We start from the raw sequence: 25,528 nt of genomic DNA, 5'->3' as shown, positions 1-25,528 counted from the left end.
CTGCGGAGCCCCGGCCGAGCGGCGCCGCCGCCCCCGGCCGCCCCGCCGCGCCCCCCCGCCGTACGGGGCCGCCCCGCCCGGCCCGGCCCGCGCCTCCCCGGAGAGCCGGGCGGGGAGGGGCGGGCACAGCGGCCCGCCGCGGCGGAAGGAGGCCGCCGGCCGCGGCCTCGCTCCCGGCGCTGCCCGCGCGCGGCGAGGCGCAGCCCCCGGGGCTCCGCGCGCACCTGCCGGCCCGCCCCCGCCGCGCCGCGGGGCCGGGGACAGGCACCTGCCGGCGCCGCCGGGCCTCCCGCACCTGCGCCGCCCCCCCGCCCCCTCCCCCGGCCCGGCCGGGCCGGGCTGCGCGGCGGCGGCCGGTGCCGTTTCTCGGCGGGCAGGGCATGGCGGTCCGCTGAGATGAAAGTGACCGTGTGCTTCGGGCGGACGGGGATCGTGGTGCCCTGCAAGGACGGGCAGCTTCGCGTGCGGGACCTGACCCAGCAGGCCCTGCAGCGCTACCGCAAGGCCCAGGAGAAGGTGAGGGCGCGGGCCCGCGCCTGCCCGCCTGGGGGGCCGGGCCGGGCCGGGCCGTGTGCGGAACTGGCCCGGGGGGTGAGGGGCGGCCGGGGGGGTGGTGACGGCTGGCGGGGGGGGGGGGAGGCCGGGTGACCGCCAGGGGGGCGGGTAACGGCCGGCGCGAGGAGGATCGGCGGGTAACGGCCGGCGCCAGGGCTGGCCTGGGGGAAGGCCCGGGGCTGGCGCGAGGGGCGGCCGGGGGTCGGTTAACGGCCGGCGGCAGGGCTGGGCTGGGCTGGGCTGGCGGGGCGCCGGCGGCGTCGAGGAGTGGGCTGCCAGGCCCCGCGGCTGTGGGGCCCACGGGGCATGGTCCTGGTGGCGCCCGTCCCGCGTGGGCCCGTGCTGTGAGTCCTTCTGCCAGATACGCCGTGCGAACAGCTGATGCTGGCGGGCTGCGAGCGTGTTCCGCTCAGTTAACAAGCTAGCGTGGCTTATTTTACATGTTTTGGGGTTTCTTATGTTATTGCTGTGCATGTTGACTAACAAACTGGGTACAGACACAAACATAACTTATGTTATTTCCATTAAAGCTTGTGTTTTCTGGCATCAGCTGCTCAGTGTGGTGCTATCTGCACGGGTAGATGACTTCCTTTACATGAAAGGAGCTCGAGTTTTTCTTCGGTTGTACCTAATTGAGCATAAAAATACATTTCCTTCAAGAGGCAGGTGCTGAAGGCTAATGGGATACTGTTTAATATTGATGAAAGGCCTAGTGTTGCAAATACTGCTTTGTGGAAGAGATTCCAGTTACAAGCCCTGAATTAAGGGCTTGCAGGATTGTCCATCTTCCTAAGACATCTGAATAAAAAGTACAGCCAACAGCTTATGGGATCTATTTTGTGCCCCGTGCTGGTTTCTTCCGTGCCCGATCAGTTGTTTGATATCCTCAGTGTAAAACTGGAAGTAAAATTCTTGTTCTGGCTGGTTTATTTTGAGAGAAACTTGCTACTGATACGTTAGATCCATCATGAACAGCTGAGACTGCTCTGTGGTAGAGATTATAGTGGTCACCATGCTAGTCTTTCTGAGCAAGTGTAGTGCTTTAACCTGCCTTAAGATACATAGAGCTTGATAAATATTTTGTATGAAAAATCCTTTTCCTAATGAATATTGTATGTGTGTAATAACTTCAAAATGTTTATAGAATTCTTGGTGCTGTTACAGCTAACAGTCAATGAGATCTTTTGCACTGAAGTATGGTTCAGAGTACTAAAGTAGGCATATGGTCTGTGTTCAAGAGTGGGGTTTATCAGAAACAGAATTACTTTCAACTGAGTTGAACTTAGAAATCTAAAATTTGATTTCAGCTTTGATTTATTCTTGTGTTGACATTGGAAGTAGTCTCATGGTGATGGCTGAAAGGTGGCCTACAAAGCTTCTGTATAAATACTTCAAATGCCTTTCCTTTTCTCTCTCTTTTTTTTTTTTTTTTTTTTATTCCTTTAGAAAGGAGTAGAAGGGTGTCTGCATTTCTAGGTAAGGCCCTGACTGTTCTAGAAGGCTCAATAAGCAATTTATAGGGTAGAAATTCCAACAACTTGAGAAAGGTTCAGATAAATACCAGACATTTAAGGTGTACTGCAGTTCATTTAGTTTCTCATTATTTTGTACCCAATTTGCTATATTTAATATTTAAAGAAAATTATTTTTATGCTAAGCAGTCGTCCCCTATGCCCGCTTCTGTGTGAGGTGAAAATCGTCCAGCCTTCTCTATAGGACAGCCAGAGGCCAGAGTTCACATTTCTGGCCTTGTTGTATTTCTTGCCTTTGCAAATAAAACTTTTTTTCTGGCTATTTCCTTTTAGAAGTCCTGAGTTCTCTATTCTGCATCGTAGATGGACAAAGTGGATACAGGCCAGTTTGTTCAAAAATTGCTAATTACCTCGAGTAATGGTAATACAGAGCTTGTACAAGGACATCTAAAGAGGCAGGGTAGGAGAAGCAACCTAAGGACCTGAAAAATACAGAACAGGTTTTTATTCAAGTCACTAAAGAAAGTTTTATGACTTCGGCACTCTCTCTCCCTCTGTTCACTGGAAATTTAAACAGTTCTCTTGCAGTGATTTGATTAGTTAGGTTTCAGTCTACATGATTTGCAGTGGAACTAGCCAAAAAGATAAATAATAAATTTCCTCTTATCTCATCAAGCATCACTTGGAGTTTGTGCTCTTTCCTGAGAGAAAATTTGGGATTGGTAAAATAGATCATACAGAAATCACAAACAATTAATTTTATTACCTTGTGGAGAGTTTTTGTCCAATTTAACGTGGATGGATTGGGTGTTTTACTGTTTTCCTTCTGCCAGCTCTTTCTAAAATTAACTTCCTTTACAAAAATGTAGAATCTTACAGAGAATGGGATTCTCAAGATAATCAGCAGCTAAAATCTGCTGTGAGGTGTGAGCATGTAAACAGGTTTATGTTAAAGATAACTGAAGATTTGTTTTTCTTTTCAAAATATTTAGAATGTTTGGAATACTTACTGTGGCAGAATGCTGCTGTTTCTGTTGGCATGTTAAGTGTTCTTTGTATCATTTTTTTTCAAGTGTTAAAATCTTTTAAAAGAACGAAGTGGAAAATGGTATTGTTAAAGTGCCCAAAGTATTTGGAGAAGGGAGGAATATTGATACACGGAATATCTTTCATAGTTGCAGAATGGAAAATGAAAAGGTGGCTAGGGTGCAAGTTTTGGGAAATTTTTATTAGTTATGATGCTGTCAAATACCACAAAAATGCGTGTGAGAGGCTCTGTATTTTGGGGGTTGTTCTGGAAGCCTAGTTTTGCTATTAAACTGCAGTCATTTGTCTGGTAAAGGGGATGATATGAGATTAGAATATTAATTAATGTATATTGTAAAATATTTGAATTTCTTTGTATAGAAGGAGCAAAATTTTTAATTGGTTTAAAGTATGCAGCACTTCTTTGTACTTGCAATGAGAGGGAAGTTGATGCAGTAAATGACCAAGTCTCTCATTTCTGTGAGACTTGGTAAATAGTTGAGAACTCTGCAGGCAGTTGCTTATTGTAGCCTGCTGCGTTTGCTTAGGAAGTTTGATTTGGTCTCTTGGCTGGGCCGCGTTGGCAAGCCTTGGTCATGAAGGCTCAATTGCTCTGTTAACTAAAACAAAATAGCGGGCCATTGTTGCAGCTGAAAAATCAGACAGTGATTATTTTTTGGTGCTACTGAGCTTAGTGGTGGTTTTAGAGGTACTGTTGCAGTTCTGAATGGGCAGATCTTGCCTGATGCACTGGAGGATACAAATAACTGTCTGGACGTGTGAACTGTTGTCTGTATTACAGCATCAACTAAGATTTCTGTGCTCTGGGATTTCATGATGTGAATAGTCTTAGATGTTTAAAAAAATGTTTTGTTCATCAGCTGCTTCATGAGAATTGTAAAATTTTCAGGGAAGTGACTGTCATCTCAGAAAGTAACTTGAGTTTCAGCGAAACAAAGCTTGGTGGAACTTTTTTGTGACTCAGGATCTGCTTTTGTTGCTGTTTAGTAATGTGTGTGTTAAGGCTTCCTGCTGACAGGTAGATATGGTAGGATTAATGATTTCTTATTGTCAGCCCAGTCCCTTAGTATTTCTTGCAACTTGGTATTTTTGGTGCCTTGGGGAGCACTTGCATGTTATCTGTTGTATTTAGGATTCTTTGCTTGAGTGAGAGCAGATGTACTGCAGAATACTTGAGCTGCTGTGCCTGTTACTGTGTTTGCTTCTCTGTGGCTATAAGGCATGATCCTTGGATGCAAGACAAGGCACCTCGTTGATTGTTTTCCAGTGAATTGTGAGAGACCTTTCGTTTTTTTTTTTTTTTCTTTTTTTTCCTGAATATGTGGATGAGAGAGGGAGAAAGAGGGGTTCTGGGTCAGCACTGAAGGGTTCCGTATGCTCTTGTGGTGGTGTCTGGGTCTGCGTGGTCCTGGTGAAAGCAATCCCTCAATGCATATGGGGCTAAATGCATTCAAGCTAAATGCACCGTTGTGCTCATACTTCTCACCTTTGAATTGCCGCTCCCCCCCCAAGTAGGAGGCAATACTTGAATTACCAGCTTTGCAGTGAAGCCCTTGGTGCAGTTGGATATGCTAGTTTCTAACTCACAGGCCTTTAATGCTGTTGGTACAGAAAGTGATGTACACCCAGGGAGAAGAATGGCTGTGAGACTAGCAAGTGAAATCCACGATGACTTTTCTTTAAGCTACGGTGAAACTTTCCCCAGGAAAAATGTATGAAAACATCTTGCTGCTCCAGGTGTTCTTTATCTCTCCAGAGGAGCCAGAAATAGGGAAGTGCTGTTTATCATCTGTGTATCAATTTACTCATGTTTGCATGCATGGCACTTACCTAGATGACTTGCTTGAAGTGACTACTTTGGCTCTCTGAAGTCTTGTGCATAGAAGCCGGTTGAATGGGTGGGACATGGAAGCCATGTAGCAAAATTAATAAGCACTGCAATTTATCCTTTAAATATCAGATTAAAATTTGTCATTTTAAGCACAGTTAAATTCTTGAGTGGCTCACTTTCACAGTCTTTGTGGGCCTCCCTTTGGGAATGGCCACAGACAATCAAATATTAGTTGAACTATCTTACAGGGACTTGATCTCCAGTTGTTATGGGCATTAGAGTGTGTGTTTCCGCTGATGAGAATGTACAGAAACCAGCAGTTGATTTTGGAATGGTAATGGTAATTTTAATTGGCAGTCAGACTGGGTAGAAAGCAATAATATAGTGACTAAGTTGAGTCAAGAATGGTGCATTTTTGATTAGAGCGAAAATAGCGGGTTTTTTGCGTTTTATTGGCGATCTTCCCTAAATTAGATGCATTTAAAGAGCTAATGCTGCAGGTTGACTGTCTATCTCAGTTGCTGATTCCTACTAATAAAATACTTTTCCCTTTTCTTTCTGTTCTTGCTTGCCCCACAACATGACAATTAGTTTTCTGGAATTATGTATTGCTGTTGTAAATCAGCCAGCAAGCAGAAGGAGTACTAAATGTTCTTGTAGTTTCTCTAAAAACATTGTGGGTAGGGAAAATGACAATTTATTTTGACTCCAAACTCTATGCTTACAAAAAATGTTTGCGAAAACATAACATGTCTTCAGAAGATATATGTAGAAAGTTTTGAAAGAAATCCTTTGTTATGAACATTTTTCTGTTTTGGGCAAATTGTAAGTATTTAGTCCTTTATAAAGGCAGAGTAATACAGTTGTATTTGTGTGGCACTTTTGTCTTGGACCTGGTGTGTATTTTTTGTTTTTTGTGGTTTTTTTTTCCTATCCCAGTTTGTCTTAGAAAGTTTATTTTATTTTATGCTCTAATAGGGATGGAGTTAATCCATAATCTTTGTTTTACCAAAACTAAGCTCTGTTTTTAAGTACTTTTTTGCTAGGAAATGTTTTAACTATTCATTCCCATATTTGTCTTAGTATTGCTCAATCAGCTATAGGATGTTAGTGAGCTTTTACATTGTCTTGGAAACTGATGTATTTCAATGAACAGCTTAATTATCATTTCTGCCTTCAGTCTTCAGGTTTGTCCACTGTGATATCATACTAAAAAAGGAGAATATAACTTGATACACTGCTTTTCCATTACTGTTCTATGTTTATAGGTAATTGATTCATATATAGGAAGACAGGCCACGTAAGTAGGGGGAGTAAAGAAAAGGGAAGGAGGCAAATGATTTAAAAATTCTATATAAAACAAACTCTGTTAATGACTTAACACTCGTGGTGATATTTCATTGAGACCAGAAATAGCTTTCAAGTGGCAGAATTTTGGGTGTCTCAAAGAATTTTCAGGGTCACTTTTACAATGATCCTGAAAAACTGAGAGTTAAATAGTGCCTGCCTTTTTATCACTTTTGCATAAAATGTCTGTTGCTGTGCTGTATCATAGCCACTAGTGTTGATGTAATGAGATTTTGGTAGATTTCCAGTCTCCTTTTCTTTTTCTATCAGGTGTTTATAGTCCAAACAGAAAAACTGCCATTGGATGTAGTCAGACTTGTCATATAAAATGTCTTTTAGGACATTATGTACTTATGTAACCTGAAAAAGAAATTTTTGGATCCCTTTGTTCTTTTTAAGAAGTAGACTACTGCCAGTAACTTGGGCTTTTGGCTGAATATTAAGTTACCTGATGTTAATGTGTTTCAGGGGAGCTCAGGTGAAGGGTAGAGCTGGATAAAACTGGTGGAAATTCAGTAGGCAAAATGAGAATAACTCATCCTGGAAATACTGCAGGTCAGACTTCAGTGTATGTGATAATACAGAGTTTTCATTTTTGTCTCCCAGATCATATTTATCAAGTTCTGAGTACTGTTCAGTTGTTATCACTTGAGAGACACCAAAGATTTTCTAATAACTGAGTGTTAAAACAGTCATAGAAGGGAGCCATTGAAGAGCAGTACAGAGTTCTCAGTGGTGACTGCTTCCTATTGCTCTTTGCCCAGTTGAAGATGAACTGTGAGTAGTCTTGTATGAATTTGTGAAGAAGGCATTTAAACCCCAAATGGTATTTTTTCTGTATTTATTTCCAACTTGGGAAGCACCATGTAGTATGATAGTGTTAATGTTAAAAAGAAATTCCTTCTGGCATAGGACAGAACCGGGAGGTGCTTTTGCTTGCTGCATAAAATGCAGCTTTAATATTTTTTTTCCAAAGTATTTGAAAATGGAGGATTGTGTTCTATTGGCATTTTCTTAAAAACTTAATGTTTTTGTTTTTAACAGATACAGTTATTTGGGAATAACGGTTCATGTTATGTGACTATACTTTCCTGCTTACTTGCTCAGTATGATAGGTCAGTTGAATCGCACCATACTGTGCAGTCTCGCATCCTGCTACTGAAGCAGCAGATTTCCTCCCCCATTGAGCAGAACATTCTTTAGGCTTTCCTAATGATGCTAATGTCACAACTGCAGATTTCCTAGGCGTGAAGACCTATTGCTTCGTTATTAAAAACTCCCTCCAGCCTCCTATTAAGATGCCTGTATTTCATCCTTAATGAATATGGTAATGCTAAAGGTCTTGAGCAATTAGTATAACTGAAAACAGATTCTGCTTTGTATTTTTATATTTCATTCTTGAGTCTTGCTTATGCATGAAGTTGTACCCATTTGATGTCAGGGAACTGACTAAAACAGAAATGATGGGCTCATGAATGACTTCTTGATAGAAATGGGCTTCTAAATTCCACTGACCAGATAGTGCCCTGGCTATATTGGTAAACTGAGGAAACTGCTTCATATGAAAAATTTAGAAAATCGGCATGTTACAAGAACTTTTGGAAAATAAATCTATGCAGTACTTGTGTAGTGTCTTCCTTAATAAAAGCATTGTTTGCTCTCCTCAGGTTATATGTTGTGGTAGTTCTACAAGTCTTATCATCAGTACTTTATTTCTTACATAGGATTACTTTGATAACTTATTTGCAAAGAAAACTTTGTATTGTAAGAAATTACTGATTGTACTGGATGGGACTTTTTTTGGACTCTTGTCCTCTTGTTAAAAAGGAAATATGTAAGATGATTCTATAAATGTTTTTTCTTATGCCTAGTGATTATGCTATAGGCACCTCCATTAAGTGAACTGTTGTAATGTTTTAATGTCCTCAAAATCCATCTTACTTTCCAGTGTAAACCTGTAATTTTTATGCCACCAGTACATCCATTCAGAACTGATGGCTTGGCTTTGTTGTGGCAGGTGCCACAGCACCACTCCAGCGCTTACATTTGCTCTTGGGAACGCTCTGAATTGGGCGGTTTGGACAAGTTGCTTGTTGGTTTCATGAGGATGTGCTGGCAGCGTTTATTGCCACAGTGAGACCTCTTACTTCAATGGTTTTCTTTATTAGTTATTACATGTATGAAAAAGAAAGCTACAGAATACTTGAATGAACATGCTTCTTACAGCTGGTAATAAGGATATCATTTGTATGAATGGTAGATAGGGAAGAAGATGAATGATTGTAGTCTAACAGACTGATATTTGGAATCACAGAATTCAGTCTGATGGGTAGAGCCTCATAGCTGGCTCTGTTTGGGCTCTTCTTTCTGGCTAGGGATTCGACTTCAAAGATGAGGCTCCGTTGAGCCAAATGGTTTTGCAGTACAGCTTATCTGATAGAACGTTTTCCAGATTCCCCAAGAAATACTAGCTATTGGTGAATCTTAACATGCACCCTCCCTATCATTTTCCTTTACAAAAATGCAGTAATTTCTCAATCAGTAGAAGAAGATGGAGTGCTTAGACTAAAGGAGAATTTGATACAATCCAAAGAAGCTCTGAGACCTGCATTCCTAGGAAATTGTGTAGCTTTGTTTTTTTCTTTTTTCTGACTAATCAGTTCCTCTATTCATCCCTCTCCCCTAAAACCTTAGAAGACCTTCACATTGTTATAGAAGATACTATCCCATTCTCATCAGTCCATCAACGGCTGAGCTGATCTTTATTGGCAAACCTGAATATCTAAGTTATAGATTTTCTGAGAGGAGAAGAAATTACTTTATATAATCATCTCCTGTTCTTTTGATTTGGGTGTCAGTGCACAGGTCAACTAAGAGTTCTAGCTCTGAAGAGGTTAGAATCCAGCGTGTTTCTATATGGACCTTTGAAGGAGAGCCAAGTCATAAATCCTGGTGGGTTAATCCTCTGTATGCGGTGGATTTGTCCTGTGTCCAAACTCTGGAATGGACCTTGAGCACCCAGTTGTAGACCATCCTACAGTTGAGGATTATTTCTTTTAATTTGGGCATGGATTTATGTCCTCCCATTACCTATGAAAGGTGGTGGTAAAGTAGTTAGTGTTTTCACATTTCCCTGAAAGGTACCATTACATGGTTCTGTCCTTCCAGTAAGCAGACAGGTGATCTTCAGCTGTCTCAGAAGGTGACTGGTTGAAAAGATTCATGTGCTGCTCTGCAGTTGTTCTCTTGGCTGGTGTGCCTGTGGGGCAGGCAGACTTAAATTAAAGGCATCTTCATGAATTTTGGTGATGTCCACGTAGAGGTAGCTCCTTGCTTATGTTTCTCCTCAAACTAGAAGTTTGGAGGGCAAATAGTTTTTCCTAGCCTTTTTTCGTTTTTTTTTTTTTTTGTTAGTCTTGCAGTGCTGGATGTCATTAATGGTGATAAGGCCAGGATTTCAAGTAGAGAGTTTGGGGTATAATTCTACCATTTTTCTATGTTTTAAGGAGTCTTAACTACTACTGAATGTAGGTACCATTCACTTCGGTTCCTGTAGGTCAGGCATTTTTTGTTGAATTCAGTTCTTAGTGGCACAGTTTGGCTGCTGTGACCTTTGCCTAAACTGACTATGATAATTTTTTTAATAATCCCCTGTGATACTCATTTGGTGATGAATTTGATGGATAGTATTTTGAGCATTACAAAGCTTTCCACTAACATTCTCTGCTTGCCAACTTTTTTACTTCTGAGCACAAGCCAGAAGTGAAACCAGACTGCAAACTAAAGGCTTAAGACTTTGCTGTTAGTGGAAGTGTTGGCTGTAGACTGATTTAGATACAGACCTTTTGTAAGTGATGAGTTTTGTGAATAAGGAAGATAGTATGTGACTTGGAAATCTACTTAACTAACTTCTTCCTCCATGGCTTGTCAGAACTGGATGTGCTGTCTAACCCTGCAACTCCTGCCTAGCAGTCAGTTGCAGAATGTCTTTCCTGTGAATCCCTGGTTGAGCAGCTATTGAAATTCTCATTTTGCCAGCCGTAACGTTTTCTATAAGGCTTTCGTAACTAGTTCAGTAAGGATTTTGATGGAGGGTTCTCATCTCAGAATTTTTGTTGGATTTATCCTAGATGCTAAACACCACTAAGGTAGAACAGAAATACAACAGTGCCGAAGTAGGGGAAGCAATAAACAAGGCTACTTGTGACAGTGTGTCTGTAGCTCTTCTAAAAGTAGAAGTAATTCAGGGGTTCTACAAATCTGATCAAGTTGAGGTTGCCGTTTTGCAGCATTTTAAGCCTTGAAAGGCTTAGTCATACCTTTTCCCTTTCATGGGTAGTAAGGCCTATGCAGCTGTGTAATGAAAACTGTTCCTCAGTCTGTCCAGGACAAAACCAAGTGGGTGACTTCCTCTGTTGATCCTCTAGCATGTGTCATACTTTGTCATCAGTAAATTAGATGATAATGCTGCATCTCACCTGCACATTTTTGAACTGAAACAAGCTTCTGCTTTTAAAACCAATAATCTTGATGTCTTTCATTCACTACTTAAGTTATTTCTTTAAATAAGTCCTTATTAATTATGTTACTTTTCACTTGAACATGAGCTAGTCTACATGAAAGCCTGTACGGAAAACAGAGGTCAGACAGCAAGTTTTTTTGCTGAGTAAAGACTCCAGAGGGCTTGCATTTAGAAAAAAAAAACAGTATTTGTTAAGCTTGCAGGAAAAAAAATGAGGCAAATACATTATTGCATCCATCAAATGTCTATATATAGTGAACTATATGAAAATGCAGTTTGCCTCCAAACCACATTCCTTCCACTCGCATTGAGTTAAAAAGTTGTTGGCTATAATAATGATTTTTGTTAAGGTATAACATTTTTTTCTAATACATAATTGGCTACAGTAAGGGATTGTCAGCAATCTATTGGATTATTTTTACAAGCTGGTTTATTTCATACTGAGTAAGGACTTACACATTTGAGGAAATATCTGGTCTGCTCTTGTGTGCCAAAGATGTAGCATACTTTGCTTTGACTCATTGACTTCAATTGTATTTTCTTTAGGTTACTCACTCTACTGAGATTTTCTATAGAAGTTGCCTTTGTCTTTTCCTCTAGGTTGTCTTGTTCCTCCCCCTTCCCATTCTGTAGGATAGGTTACAACAGTATACTAATATGAAATTTACTTTATCGGCATATTTTTCAGAAGTCTGTTTCTAGTGGTTACCTTATTTAACATGTATGGCATGTTTTTTTTTTTTAGCTGATGTTGGAAATTTGGCTGTCGTCATCTGCTTCTGGCACCTCAACCTGTTCTTTGTCTGCCCAAAGAATAGAAGATTGGAAAGGAGATTGCTCCCTTGAATTGAATCTTCCCATGTCTTGCATGGGGTAGAAAGACTTGCTGAGATTTTTTAAGGACTGAATGGAGTTAACATGCTCAGCTCCCACAGACTTAGGCTTGTTTGAAAAACCTAGCTGCTGCCAATTCACAATTAATTTTCCCCTGCTGGCTGTAATGAATGTATTCTGAACAAATGTTTCAGGAGTTCCTGGCATTATAAGCTACAAAAAGAAAACTCCCTGAAGAACTGGAAACCTGAAATAGTTGTGTTGGGCAACAAAAAAGAGAAGGTTCATTGATGTTTTGACATTGTGCATAAAGACCAATGTTTGTGTAGTAGTAGTCATGATGCGGGCTTTGTTTTGACTGCTGTGAAAAATGAAGATCGATTTTTTTTTTGTTTTGTTTTGTTTTGTTTTTTTTTGGAGGGGGGGGAAGTAGATGTTCATGTGTGTGGAAAGAAAAAAATAATGTAACATTAGGGTCTGTCCTCTCAATGATAAATGACAACTCCTCTGTGTTAGGCAAGAAGATTAGCACTTGAAAATCCAGGTAAGTCTTCTGTATTAATATTTCAGGAACAGTTATTTAGATAGCTCTCATTCAGCTGCTGACTGATGGGAGATACTAACTTTACCTGAAAAACCCTCATAGAAACGACTCCACTGGCTTTAAAAATAGCAAAATTAAGAATTAATTTTTGCTCAAAATACTCAACATAACTCAGAAATGCTTGAAAGAACACTCATGGCCTGTGCATTTTAAATATATTACTTCTGCGGGTTTTTTCCTCCTTATGATTACTGTTGTATTCAATCCACTTATTTTTCAAAACTATCAACAGAACAAAATTGCTCTAAACTCTTATCCTTTTCATATACTTCCACTTGAAGTAAGATGGATCAGAGGGAGTGAACCAGTGTTAGCCCCTTAATCTTTGAGTCTGGAAAAATGTTGGTTTAGGCCGTCTTCCATTTAAATTAGATTTTGTGTGTTGTGGGGGAGTAATTACAGCACGTCAGAAACTGAAGGGAGTAGATGGTTTACTTTTGTACATGCAGTATGCCTTTTCTTATTAGAACTTTCATGTAGCATTAAAAATGTAGTGCTAAAGTTGGACTGCGTCATCCTTCTCACTCTTATCCCAGGTCTCTGCTAGCTTACTTGCAGTGTGTGGGGTTTTTATTTGTTCGTTTGGGTTTTTTTCTTTTCTTTTGCTGCAGCAGTGTTGAGTTCCATTTACCTCTGAATAGAGGACTTTGGTTGTGGTTTTTAATATATCATGAATTTTGCAGTTATGTACGTTGCCATCGTATTCTTTCTTGTCTGGAAGGACAAAATACATATTCATTGCTATCATCGTTTTTTTTAAATAAGCCATATTCAAAGACTCTAGGATAACACTAGGTAGGTCTTTTTTGGTAACTTCAGATGTTTCGAATGTAACATACATCTGGCAGTATGCACACATTGTTTGTCTTGGTACGACACAACTGTCTTTTGAATTCAAAGGAAGTGGAGGAGTCTGGCTTATTGTTCATACTGCAGTTCATTAATGGCTGTAGATATGAAATGAGCATCTCACTAAATGGAAGTCTTGGTCAACCTCTGACTCTTGCCTTAAAGGTTTGAGAATAGACAATATGAAAAAAATACCAGCTTCTTTCCAGATGGCTGAATGCTTGATGTGTCTTTATGTTTAGCTGTCATTCAAATGTGAATGCTGTGGTGATTATAAGTGTCTTCCATTTTTCTGGTTTGAAATGATCCCTTTTATGCATTGTGTGTTTAGAGATTAACTGTTTGGCTTATCAATAGGGATTTTAGAGCAAGAAAAAACCCCAACTTGATGGTATAGCAAAATCCTGGATATTAGTGTTTATAAGCAGACTCGATAGTGCAGGTCTTAGCTCCACATAACCATGTTGCACACAGTAGTTGTTTTGAAATAGGTTGTAGTGGACTATTAACATTCTGCAAAATGTTATTTCAGTTTTGAAACATCTTGTGCATGATAATTTTCATAGTACTGTTTTTTGTTAGTGAAAAAATGTTTTTCTGCAATCTAGGGGGGGAAGTTTGATAGAGGAGGCTTTGTGGGAAGGAGTTTCTTTTAATTGGGAAGAAAAACAAAAGATAGATTTAGTTTTTAAACTATGAGTGTGATCACACTTTCTACATGATGTTTTTAGATAAATATGTGTGTTAATAGTGAAAGATACAAGCTGCTATTTAATGTTCAAACTGTTTAATACTGTTGTAATCTTGCTAACGCTCACTTAATGAATTTTCAGGGTTTTTTCTTTTTGCTTTTTATTTTGGAGCCTAACTTCATACTTAGTGTAAAAGATACCTCTCGCAATGCAGCCAAAGCTGTTGCAGGTTCTGTAGGAGGCCAAATCACTTACCTTACAGGACCATTATACTGGCAAATTCTGATGTTATCATTTTTTCTATTAACTGACAATGGCTGTTCCCTTACTTAGTAGCCATTTAAAAAAGGGAATCAACTGCTTCATTGCATGTGCTCGTTTCCTTTTTCAGGCATTGCATGTAGTGATAAAATTTAGTGAAAGTAGATCCAATTACTTTACTGAAAAGCCTTCAGCATCTTGTGGCTGAACTTGTCAGTGACCAGCTCTCTACTGGTGTTTGTGTCTGAGAGTTGGGAAACCGAGATATAAGCACCTCGGTTAATGAGAAGGTAACATTACACTGGAAGTCCCATTGACAGTGCATTGTGATAAAGCATTCCTGTAACCTTGTTAGCCTTGAGCATTCTTGTGAGTAAGGGCTATGTTACGTCCTGTTTGCTGTAGGCATTTCCAATAGGCCTTTGTTTAATTTTACAGTGAAATCTTATTCTGTAGGTGCTTGAGCATGGCATAATATTTGCAGCCAATGTATGTGGATACAGTTGTGGAGCCTAAAAAGAATGAATGAGGTAGCTGACTGAAAAGTAATTTGGACTCATCTGTATGAGTGATGGATGGTATCAAGCTGCAAATGAAAAGCAAGGTTGTAACAGCTATCTCAGGACTGTTGCAAAATATGTGCCAATACAGCATTTAATCAAGTGTGCTTACCAGCTGTTGTTTTCATTTGAAGTTTCTTGTTGTACTGACTGGATTAAAATTGTGTAAAGAAAGTTTCCATGTGGTCTTCCTGCAAGCTCTGGAAAGAAATTCCTGGTCAGAGGGTTGGAGAAAGTTGCCACAAAACAGTAACTGGAACATGTGCCTCAGGTGTCATTTTCCACATTTGAGCTGAATGCTCTACTTACCTGTTTGTTAGTTGTTTTGTAGTGACCTTTATTCTGCTTTGCCACATGCTGTTTTGTTGTAAATCTCTGAAGACGTTCCTTCTCAGCTCTTTTGTGATTCTGTTTTCCTGAAGATACTTGGTGGAACATGAGAAAGCAGTTCTTTTTGCGCTTCAGGGTAAGGGGCAGGGCGGGGGAACCCTTCTGCACACTAGTGGTATTGAATTTCAATGAAAGAGTGAATAACCTCATTCTCTTCCTTGTTGTCTTCTATCTGGCCAAAATCTACTTTATGAGATGTGGTTAGGCATATGGCATAAAGTTTTGGTGATGGTGGAAGTTGATCTCAAGAGTGAGAGAATTGACCTTGGTTGGGTTTCATCCAGTTCCATCACTTGGCTCTGCCAGTATGATTAGTGGTTGAGGTCGTTTGGGCTATTCACCAGGTGTATTTGCTGAATCTCAGAAGTCAAATGCTAAAACTTATCAATATTGTACGGTGATAATATAAATTTTATTGATGTAACACAAAATGTAAGAGAGATTATATAATAATTTCTATGCTATAATATTATGCTGGTAAATATTTTTATTACTTTTTAAACTTCCTGCTCATTTTCTTTCAACCAGTAGCCAGAACCAGCGAAGCTGACTAATCTCTATGGAATTAGGCAGTGCTTGCCTGTTAGTTGTGCCTTCAGAACATTCTTGACGCAGTCATTTTTGCTACTGAGAAGTAAAGGGTGGAGGGAGGCTGGTTAATTTAGCATTTCATGTGAGAACAAAGTGGCGTGTAACAGCTTCATCTAGTACAGACCTTGCTCCAGCACCCGTATGGCTGAAAATGCTTTATTTCCCTCCCCGCACATCCAATTGTTAGTTGATCTATTACTTTTTTTTTTTTCTTTCTCTTACAGTGACCTTACTTCTGCCTCAAAGGGACTCTACCTATATCTTCAAATACTTCTAATGCTTTGGGTATTTAAAACTACCATGACTGTCTCAGGATCTTTCTAGCACTGGGGCCTACAGTTGTCCCTAATGGCTGTGTTTTGGAGCTCTGTGACCAAAGGTACTATGAAAGGTCATGTATTTTCTCTGTCTTCTGAGTGAGGAAAAAGACCCCAAATCCACTAACACTTCTCTAAAGAGAGCAATGAACTGTAACTGCTAGTAGGTTGTCAGAGAGCATGGAGAGAACTGATTAGGGCTGATAGGGGAAGTGGCACCGGCGGGAACTGGTGCCACTGCTGCAATGCACCAGCCTTGGAAGTGTGAGAGGACACTGGTGGTCTGGGGTCTGACTGGCCTCACTGACAGTGCAAGTCTGCCAACCTTCTGGCACAATTCCTCCCCAGCCGCTGCTCGGTGACTGATCCCTGCAGGAAATAGGATGGCACTGCAGCAGAAGAGTCCTACTGTTCTCTGTGAAATAAGTGGAATACTTTCACATGATTGAGGGAGAGGATTTTTTTCTTCCAAAAAATATGTAATGGCTTTCTATGTGGAATTAAGGATATACTTCTGTAATTTACTACTGTTTTTCTTTCTTGAGCTTTGTCTAAAGCTCGGTTTATGTTATAAGGTTTTACAGGATTTCATCATACCTGATCTGCATTGTCTTACAGGCATTTGTATTCTGTTTTGTGGGAGTTTGGAGTCTGCTGTTACTCAATCCCACGTTTGAAACTCACAGCTGCTTCTGATAAGCAGTCCTGTGTCAGCTGCAAATACATTAATCACCTTATCAAAGGAAGGACCAAACAGTTGTAAATAAAATAATCTTAGATAGTTTCTAGATGCAGGACTGAAGTGGTGGCTGCTCTTATTGTAGATGCTGAGCCATTTATAATTTTTTGTTCACGATCTTCAGTGCTGCGTTTGTTACAAACTGAGTTGTGTGAATTTACAGCCAGCCTGTGTTTTTGTTATCCGTAGCTGTATTGAATGGTTTGAATTTAAGGTATCTTCAGTTTTAGTTGGCAAAATAACAGTGTTGTTCACTCACTTAACATGGACTTTGCTTTTGAAATATAGTAGTCTTGTACACATGCCTGCCTTATTTTCTTAAGGTGTCGTTCGTTCCCCCCCCCCCCCCCCCCCCCCTATTTCTGTGTGAAAAATGGATGGCAGTTTGAAGGAGTAGCCTTATAGTTCTGCGTGCTCACTTTAAGTTGGATTTTAAGAAATCATGACTGTGGGCCCTCAGCCCCCCAGTGTTACCTTCAGATATCAAACAAAAAGCCAGACTCCGTGCTAATTTATTATTTGCCAGGTGCCTGTAGCTGTGTAGCAATTTGCTTATTAGCATAACAATACTACTCTGAATATTGTAGCTAATATTTGACATGGAGAACTTGGGATATCAAAGTTAAAGCTTAAAATGTTGTGGTTTTACTTAGAGATTTTTTTTGTTTTGGAGCTGTTTTGTTAACTTGCATAGCGGTGAGTTTTTTGCGTTTCTATATTGTTGAAGCACTCTAGTCTAATGGGCTTGATGAGCTAAAGGTTATTCGTAGTTTATAACTGAAGATCAGTTTACACTTGCATTCTTGCATTCGTATAGTTATCTTGGATTCAGAGCCTGGCATACAGCACACTCCAGTTTCAACTGAGACTTTAAGGGGAGGTTTTTGTAGTTGTTACAACTGCAGCGTGTGGCCCTCTGTCTAAATGCGTGTCTCCAACTGTCTTTACCTGTTCTGGTTTTGCATACTTGTTCTTCACTGAAATATTCTTAAATGTCAAATGTTGGAGTGTAACGTAAAGGTGGGCTATGTGATCCCTCTACTGATATGTTCTCTACATCATATTTTATTCAGATAGTGGGCCATATTCAGAGAGTGGTTCTCATTCACATTCAGGTTTGGTATAAAATCAGAATGCTCTTATTCTTGAAGGGTTCCAGTGCTGCAAATCAAATCAAAGTTTGAGTGTAACTTAAGATGTTCTGGGTCGTTTTGGATTTAGATATCTGTGCTCTGACTATTGGACTGTTGGGAATTCCATGCTAGGGATCTCTCTGCAGTTTTTTCTGTTTTCCTCCTCAGACCTTATGTGGGAGATGCGTATTTTTTTCCTCTGCATATTCAACTCCCAGGATAAACCACCTTTTTCTTTTTTCTGCTCTCTAGTGATAGTGGAGTTCACTAGGTGAGATGAATAACTACCTGCCCTGCCTTGTGCAAAATGAAAAGACTTTCTATTTATTAGTACGTAGTCCTATTAATTTCTCAAAGCATAATCACTTAAAGATGGCTAAAGAACAAGAAATATTCTGGTTGCTCTTTGCAAACACTCTGAGGGACAGAAGAGATTCACTGTCCCTCGGTTCTGCTGTGGCCTACAGTATGCAGGTGTCAAGTGACTCGGGTGGAGGAAAGGTGTTCACCCTGCTCCCTTTGCCGTGCTTTATAACCTGTCTGAAGAACTTTCTGTGTGTTTGTGTTCTATTGTTTGTCTTCCAGGAGCTCAGAGCAGGTTCATTGTAATAAAATGTCAACTGGGACATTTTTAAAAAATGAAACTGAGGTGATGGTGGCGTGTATACAACCTGTATGTCAGGTTTCTCGTAGCAAGCATCTTCACCTTGAGAGACTGCCCAAGATGGAAGGTCTCTGATGTCTAAGCCTGTTTTGCTGTAAGGAGGTGGCTATTATAACTTGTAAATGTTTGTTTTTCCGTCTACTGAAGTAAACCAGAACGTGTTAATTGTACATGTAAATGAATGAGAGAAGGAAAGAGGAAGAAAAAGAATGGGAGAAGGATGAGTTTCATTCATCTAAAGTGAAGTTTGGTGTATGGTGGTGTGAAGAGGATAGGTGAAGGAGACAAAGAAGTGATTATCAGTCCTTGCTCATGCTGTTGTGGTTTGACTCATAGTCATAGTAGTGCACCTAGTCCTATTAATTTCTCAGACCATAATAATTTGAAGATGGCAAAAGATCAAGAAATATTCAAAGTCCTCTGGTGACTAGGGATTGACTCGCAATTTTTTTGGACCATTTAGCATGTTAAATATAAAGCTGATAGCGAGCTGTGCTTATGCTCTGTTAGTCTCATTCCAAAGACTAAAAAGAAACTGTGCTTTCTGGTCGTCAGCTGTGTCTGCCTTCACTCAGTAGTCCCTCTGACTTCAAAGGAAAACAAGGGAAGATTTTTCTGCCCTTTCCCAGACGGGTAACAGTTTTTCTGTCACAAGTCTGTGGTACTCCACAGGCCTTATGCATGAATTGTTTGGTTGTCTTTGTTTGTTTGCTTTGCTCTTTCCACTCCGATCCTTAAGAGCCAGCAAGGCAAACAGTGTGAGCAGACTTCACAAGAGCTGCAGATGTGCTGAGATAAAACCAACCTTAGTGACAAAGATAAATCTGTTTCTGTACTGACCTGATCTGATTAGAGTCCCCGTTTTGACATCAGGTTTTTAGTACCTTCAAAGACAGAAACTTCTAGATTCGGGTATTCAAAGCCACCGTATGTAAAATTTTATTTTTTTGCAGGACTTCTTTCCTACTTCATAATTGCACTATTTGACAATATCACATCCAATGATGATTTACAAAAAAAAAACAAACTAAAAAATTGGGGGAAGGATAAGTTTTTCACAACTAGTGTTGAAAGATAAAGTGAATGAATCAAAACAAAAATGTAGTGTGTGGAAAGTACATAAAATGAGATTTAAAAAAAATTTTTTTAATTGTTTGTTTACATGGAATAGCTTCCTCTACTGTAGTCTAAAAGCAGATCTTCTAAACAGTAGGGCAAATTGTGTTGTTTTGAAAAAGATTCTTTGGTTCAGCTAGTAGTTGAATATTTAATTTATTCCTGTTCGGAGGAGTAAAATTTCTTCTTCTATGTTGTCTTACTTTGTGAAGAAAACTTCTTAACCTCTCTGAAAATCAAAATGTATGCTTTGGTCAGAAACCAAGCATCATGGATGTATTATTTAAGACTGGCTTTACTTCCTGTGATGTCTCATTTTATTTCCTGTATTGAAATCAGGACACATAAGCTGACATAAATGAGACACAAACAGATCAAGTGTGTCCTTCTCCAATAAACACCATGTTAGAAAGTATTTTGATCTTTTGAGAGGCTCAGGTTTTTTGTGGTTGATGTGTCCTTGTGAAAAGATTCTCCTTGATGTTCACTTGCAGTTACTTTATTTCCTCATTTATTTTCCTCATTCATGCAGATACTTACTTTTTTTTTTTTTAATTGAGATTTTAATTTGAGCTTGGAAACAGTTTAGTACACTGAATTAATAAGGGAGGCTTACTAAGGAGAAATTTTAGATAGAAGTTGGCTGCTAGTGTGATAGGATGATACCATGCTCAATAGTTATGTTGTAATCTAGTATTTTTTAATTTTTTTGAGGTAATTGGTCTGAGATTGCTTAGGCAACTATTAGGCAAAAACTCATTTTAAGAGGCCCTCACGTACCAGGCAGTGGCGTCCTACCCTAGTCTGATGAAATGCGTAAGATCTTTGTGATTACTTCAGATATGTACTTAAATGTGTTAGTCGAGATACAGCCTATAATTTCAAAAGCGTTTACTCAAGTAGTTTGTTTAATTGGACCTCTTCTTGCAGAAAGGGGAACGTGAGAGAGCAGCTCTCACTGAGTTATGAGTGTTACAGCTATGAGGTGGGGCTCTTCATTGGCAGATGCCTTCCTAGTTAGGAAGCTGACAGATGCAAACACTGCTCAAAATGATGTCGCTGTCAATATTGTGTTTTTGGTGGTGTTTTTTTTTTTTTATTATTACTTCTTGTTTGTTTCACTTTATGGCTTATGGTAAAGAACAGTTTCGGGGCTACATGCCTGTAACTGTATCAGCTGAAATGAAAATGCCCATGCTATTTGCGACTACTGTGGAAAGGGAGGCAAAGTTACGTTTTGATAGCAGGGTTGAAAGCTTGTTGGTCAGCCCTGCTAAATTTACTGTTAAAAGTGAAGAACTTTGTCTTGTATGTACTCAGAAGTTTGATTGCTTGGAAGTAACTTTTTCCTGTTCTCCATCACCCCCAGTTAAGGCCGTGTTCCACTCTTAAGATCCATTCTTGGGTGGCTTTATTTTTATAGTACTTTGTTTTATCTGGAAGGCAGATTAGGAGGCACCTTTTACAGTCACCTTTCTAGGACTACTTCTATTGTGTAGCCTTCTGTGTTTTCCATAGTTTTATTGCTGGATGCTTAAAAGCAGTTTCTTTCTGAGCAGACTACCGTCTGTCCTTTGCCTTCACCTCAGCTTTAATTTCTGTCTTTGAGCTCAATCAATATAGATCTTTCTTGAATATTACTGACATGAGAGAATGTGTGTCGCTTCAGCTGGTAGAAGGATATAAAGAAGTTTTATCTTCTCTCTAGCATCTTAAGGCATTTTCACTTCTTATGCAAGCAGATTAGAAGTTTTGGTGAAGGAGAACAACAATGACGTAGAACACAAGGCATCTTTTTTACTATTGCACTGTGCTGTAACGTGTTTCTGTTTCTTCTATTATCTTGAAGGTTTCTGCTGCTTTTGAATTTCTAACTAGAAATGATTAAAAACGTCTTGTTTAATTTTATGCAGTTGAACTATAGAGCTATTAAGACAATGTAATTAGTTCCAGGTAAGAATTTATTTTCAACAGTGAGACCTGGAAATGTGGGTTTTTAACTTACTCTGTTGTACTGTAATGCGAACTGAACTCTGGAAGCTTCCTGAGCAGTGAAACCTAAGTGTTGCTTTTTGTCTGTTTTTGGAAGTTTGTGAAAAGAAGACCTAATTTATACTCAGTTGACCTTGATATAGGGAGGCTTATTTGGGTCTGGTCAGTGCTAGGACCTGCTGAATTCAGTAAATGTCTGGAACAGACTTCGTCTCTTGTGCAGAAAGCTGTTCACCTTTGCTTTTTACAAAAGCTTCTTGTGTTTGCTTTTATTCCTTAAAAATGTCATCTCTGCAACATACAATATTGCTGCAGAAATGATACAGTTCTTCAACTGTCTTCACATGTATGAATGTAGTTCTTTGCCTGCTAGGAAGACGGGGTGTGATATGTTTTTATTAGCGTTTCTCTTAGGCTGTATGAGGATGTTCAGGTGCATGTACCTTGTGTTGTTGCTGAGATCTAACTGTTCAGCACCACATCATTCTTGAGAAATCCCTTTGCTGTGACCGAGGAATATTTAACAACCAGCAGTGGTAATTTGTAGTATGCAAACATTTGCTTCCTGATCAGCTGTTGATTTTGGGAACTCAGTATTTACATTCCCATAAAACAGAGCTCTGCCTCTACTACAACTGATGATAGCAGCCCAGTTGCTGGCAGTTGAAATGCAGTCTGACTATAAGTACCCCTTCAGGCTTGTTTGGAGGTGGCTGTGGTAAACAAACAAAAAATGCTAGAGGCTGTTCTAATTTAGTGATAAGTTCTGAGAAGGATTTAGAGATGAAGTTTGAGGCTGTGACCAATCTTATCCATCTGTTCTTCTCCAACTCCATTTTTATACTCTACTCCACAAGCTGTGGTTTGAGAGTAACTAATACTCAGTGCTATTTGGCTGTGGATGATGATACATCATGAGGCCTCAGAATGCTTGTAGAAATCATTAAATACTTCTTATGTGTTGGGAGGTAATAGGTTACATTGCAATATACAATCTAAAAATAATTAAATGGTAGAATATCTCTCTCTTACCAACCTTAACCTAAGATATCCCCTTCATCAGGAAACATGCTGTGATTGTGGGTTTTTTAATTTTATTTTTACACTGTCTAAATGACAGAAAACAACGTAGCTGGAGTCCAATCCTTTCCCCCCAACTTTGACCTAGCATTGATTCTGTCACTGAGGATGTGGAACAGGCATATGTGATTTCCATTTTTTAAATACATCCTTTTTCATGCTGTATTTCATTGAAGTTTATTTGCTCTAGTGAAGCAATAATGTGGAGGTGCTTCTGAAATATCAGCCTGAGAAGTAATTGTGGGAGGAGTCTAAGTCATTGCTTCAGTACATCCCACCTTTACCATGCTTAAATTAAAAATTCCAGGTTAGGGATTGCAATTTTATGCATTCTGCACAGCAGAACAAATAACAGCACCAAAAAAAAATTAATTGTGAAATGATTAAGTGGTGGTGTTTATTTTATTGATAGGCCAGCTGGAATGTGTTTAAACTTGTTAGGATTCTCTTGCTCATTAACAATCCAAAATATGCTATATGAACTGCAACATTTATAAAGTATGTTGCTTTAGTTGTCGGATAAGTAGACTGACACTTTCCTATTCGAGTCTGGAATAAAAGGAATCAAGATGGTGCTCCAAGTTTTTGATGCATTAAAAATGTGTATCTATAGATGTATATAAATGATTAACAATAAATGAGAGTGTCTTTTAATTATAGACTGATTGGTCTTTTACTTCAGTGTGTTTGTTGACTGAAAATAAATGCATAGAAGAATTCTTGAACCTATTTTAGACTACTTGAACACTGAAGGTGTTGCATTAGGTGGCAACAGTTAGGTTAGGATTCTGTGACAACATGAATGTCAAAACCACTTTTTTTAATTTATGTCACTTCTCTGCCTACATCGCACTTGTGCATTCATGTGACCTGGCTTTAATTTAACATTTGGTAAATATTTGCATAGTAATTCCTAAAGTGTTCTACCACACATAAAGGAAATGATGATAAACAGCTTTTAAGTGGCTTGATGTTAAACACAAACATGACTTGCAGCCCTAAGGTAAAATGCACGTTAGAGTAACTGTTCAATATTCATTTGGGAAGTGCTGGTATGTATTACACCAGGTAACTTATTCATACTTTTTCTTTACATATTTAAATGTTTCTGTTGTATACCTCAGCTAAGCTTCTGCATAAGGGTTATATGGCATGCTGTAAGAGAACTTCTCCCCACTCGTGCTGTTAGGATGATTTGGAGCCATTTTGAAGAAAACCTGTACCTGTGTTTTCTCCTAAATGACCCTGCCAACAGGAGAGCATTTAGGAGCGCAGACAGATGGTAACCATACTTGAATGCTGCCCAGAGCTTCTAGGCTGCCATTAGTGTTTTATTTTTACAAGAGACTCATTCTTTTGTTTTCCAAAACTAATTCTTCCATCTTGAGCATGTGAACTTTCAGTGATGATGGTTGAGAAGATATTGGGAGGAATAATTCTAGACACTGTCACTCATTAGAAGAGGACTTTAATCTCAAACTAGAAAACTAGAACCTCTAACAACAGTTGTCCTAGCATTTTAGAATACAGTTCTTACACTTTTTTGTTTTATATTTCGCAGTTTTCTCAGCAAGGGCCTTCTCAATAAATATGTCCTTAATCAATCTCTTCCCTGAGCAAAAACAAGATAAGTGTCACCTTACCCTGTATTGTTTATAAATGTAAAAATGCCATGTTTTCTGCTTTCAGCTGGTAAGAAGCATGATTTCATTGAAGCAAACATATGCAAGCTGGGATCAACCCTTCACATGCATAACATTGCAACAGCCTGCCACCTCTGTTACTGGTGTTACTGGGTTCTGACTTTCCTTTTAGAAAATACTGTAAAAGCAGGAAAGCTGTCTGTTTTGTAAGAACTCCAGTGACGTACTTTATAAAGTTACCCTGTTACTTTGGAAATGCAGTCTCCTGCCTCATGGTTTTAGAATATATGGAAACCTGAAGTGTTCTTGACACTTTTTGTGATTGTCGGATCATACTAAAACATAAGAAACTTGAAGTAAGACCATCCCTTTCTAAGGAAAGTTTAGATTTCTCCAATGACGATTCTATTTTGGATGTACCACAGTTACTTTTCAGACCTTGTCTACTCCTTCTGAGCTCTAAATAATGTGTAAAACACGAGTGTGTTTTACTCATTCATTTTTCCTCTTATTACTGTCCATCTCCTACTCATCCTGTGGATGAAATGCTATTTGGGACTTCAGATATGCAACTTTTACATCTGCCGGTAGTTAATGGCTTGTTTTATATGGTGAGTTAGGTAAAATATTGGTGTTTTATTTATTGAAGCTGTCTGGACTCTGGGTGGGAGTAAAGAAGCACAGAAGAAAGTGCTATATAGATTTTAGGTTTTTTAATATAGACACTTTGTAGCATGTGCATGGCAGTGTTTGGAGTTCATCCAAAGAACAGAAAATACTCTCTGAGTTTAAAATCTCTTTGGAATGGGTGAGTGATTTTGCTGGTCAGATGAACTGTTTTTACTTCTGTGACTGTGCAGAGGGACTTTCCTCCAACTAGGCTATCTAGCAGTAGTTACTATTTGCTTCATCAAACAATTCTATAAAAAACATCTCTCTCTGTGCTTAGTAGCTGTTTTTTTTAACTTTCAGGGATGAAGTTCTGGTTAAGTTAATAGAAGCCAGTTTCACATTTGTATTTCTGAAACAGCAAGCGTTCAGTCTTGTTGTAGTCTCTGGTGGTTACTGTAATTGGGGAGTCCTTGAGATCAAAAGATCATAGTGGCTTCACGCCGTGTGTACCTGAGTCATAGTGTGTGTGGGAGCAGTACCAAAATATTAAGAAGTATTTTTCTGCTAAGGAAACTAGGTGAATCCTGTTCGGTTTTAGTTCTTTTATTTCAGTCTGAATTGTCATTCCTTTCTTTTAAAGAATCTAGCATGGGCCGCACTTTCTCCAAAAGATTGGT

General features: G+C 39.4%; 1 protein-coding gene across 1 annotated transcript in view; it reads left to right on the top strand.

The window, feature by feature from the left end:
- Window positions 1-242: 242 nt before the first annotated feature.
- PARD3B (par-3 family cell polarity regulator beta) overlaps window positions 243-25,528 on the top strand; it is a 427,889-nt gene continuing 402,603 nt past the window's right edge. Inside the window, exon 1 of the mRNA XM_087732270.1 lies at window positions 243-516. Coding sequence (XP_087588396.1) covers window positions 397-516 — 120 coding nt within the window. The 5' untranslated portion in view covers window positions 243-396. The remainder of the gene's footprint in view (window positions 517-25,528) is intronic.

This window comes from Nipponia nippon, unplaced genomic scaffold, assembly GCF_047370975.1.
Source record: "Nipponia nippon isolate SJK-2023a ecotype South Korea unplaced genomic scaffold, ASM4737097v1 scaffold_5, whole genome shotgun sequence".
In the NCBI taxonomy this organism is placed as follows: Eukaryota; Metazoa; Chordata; class Aves; order Pelecaniformes; family Threskiornithidae; genus Nipponia; species Nipponia nippon.
This window is presented reverse-complemented; position numbering and strand designations above follow the sequence as displayed.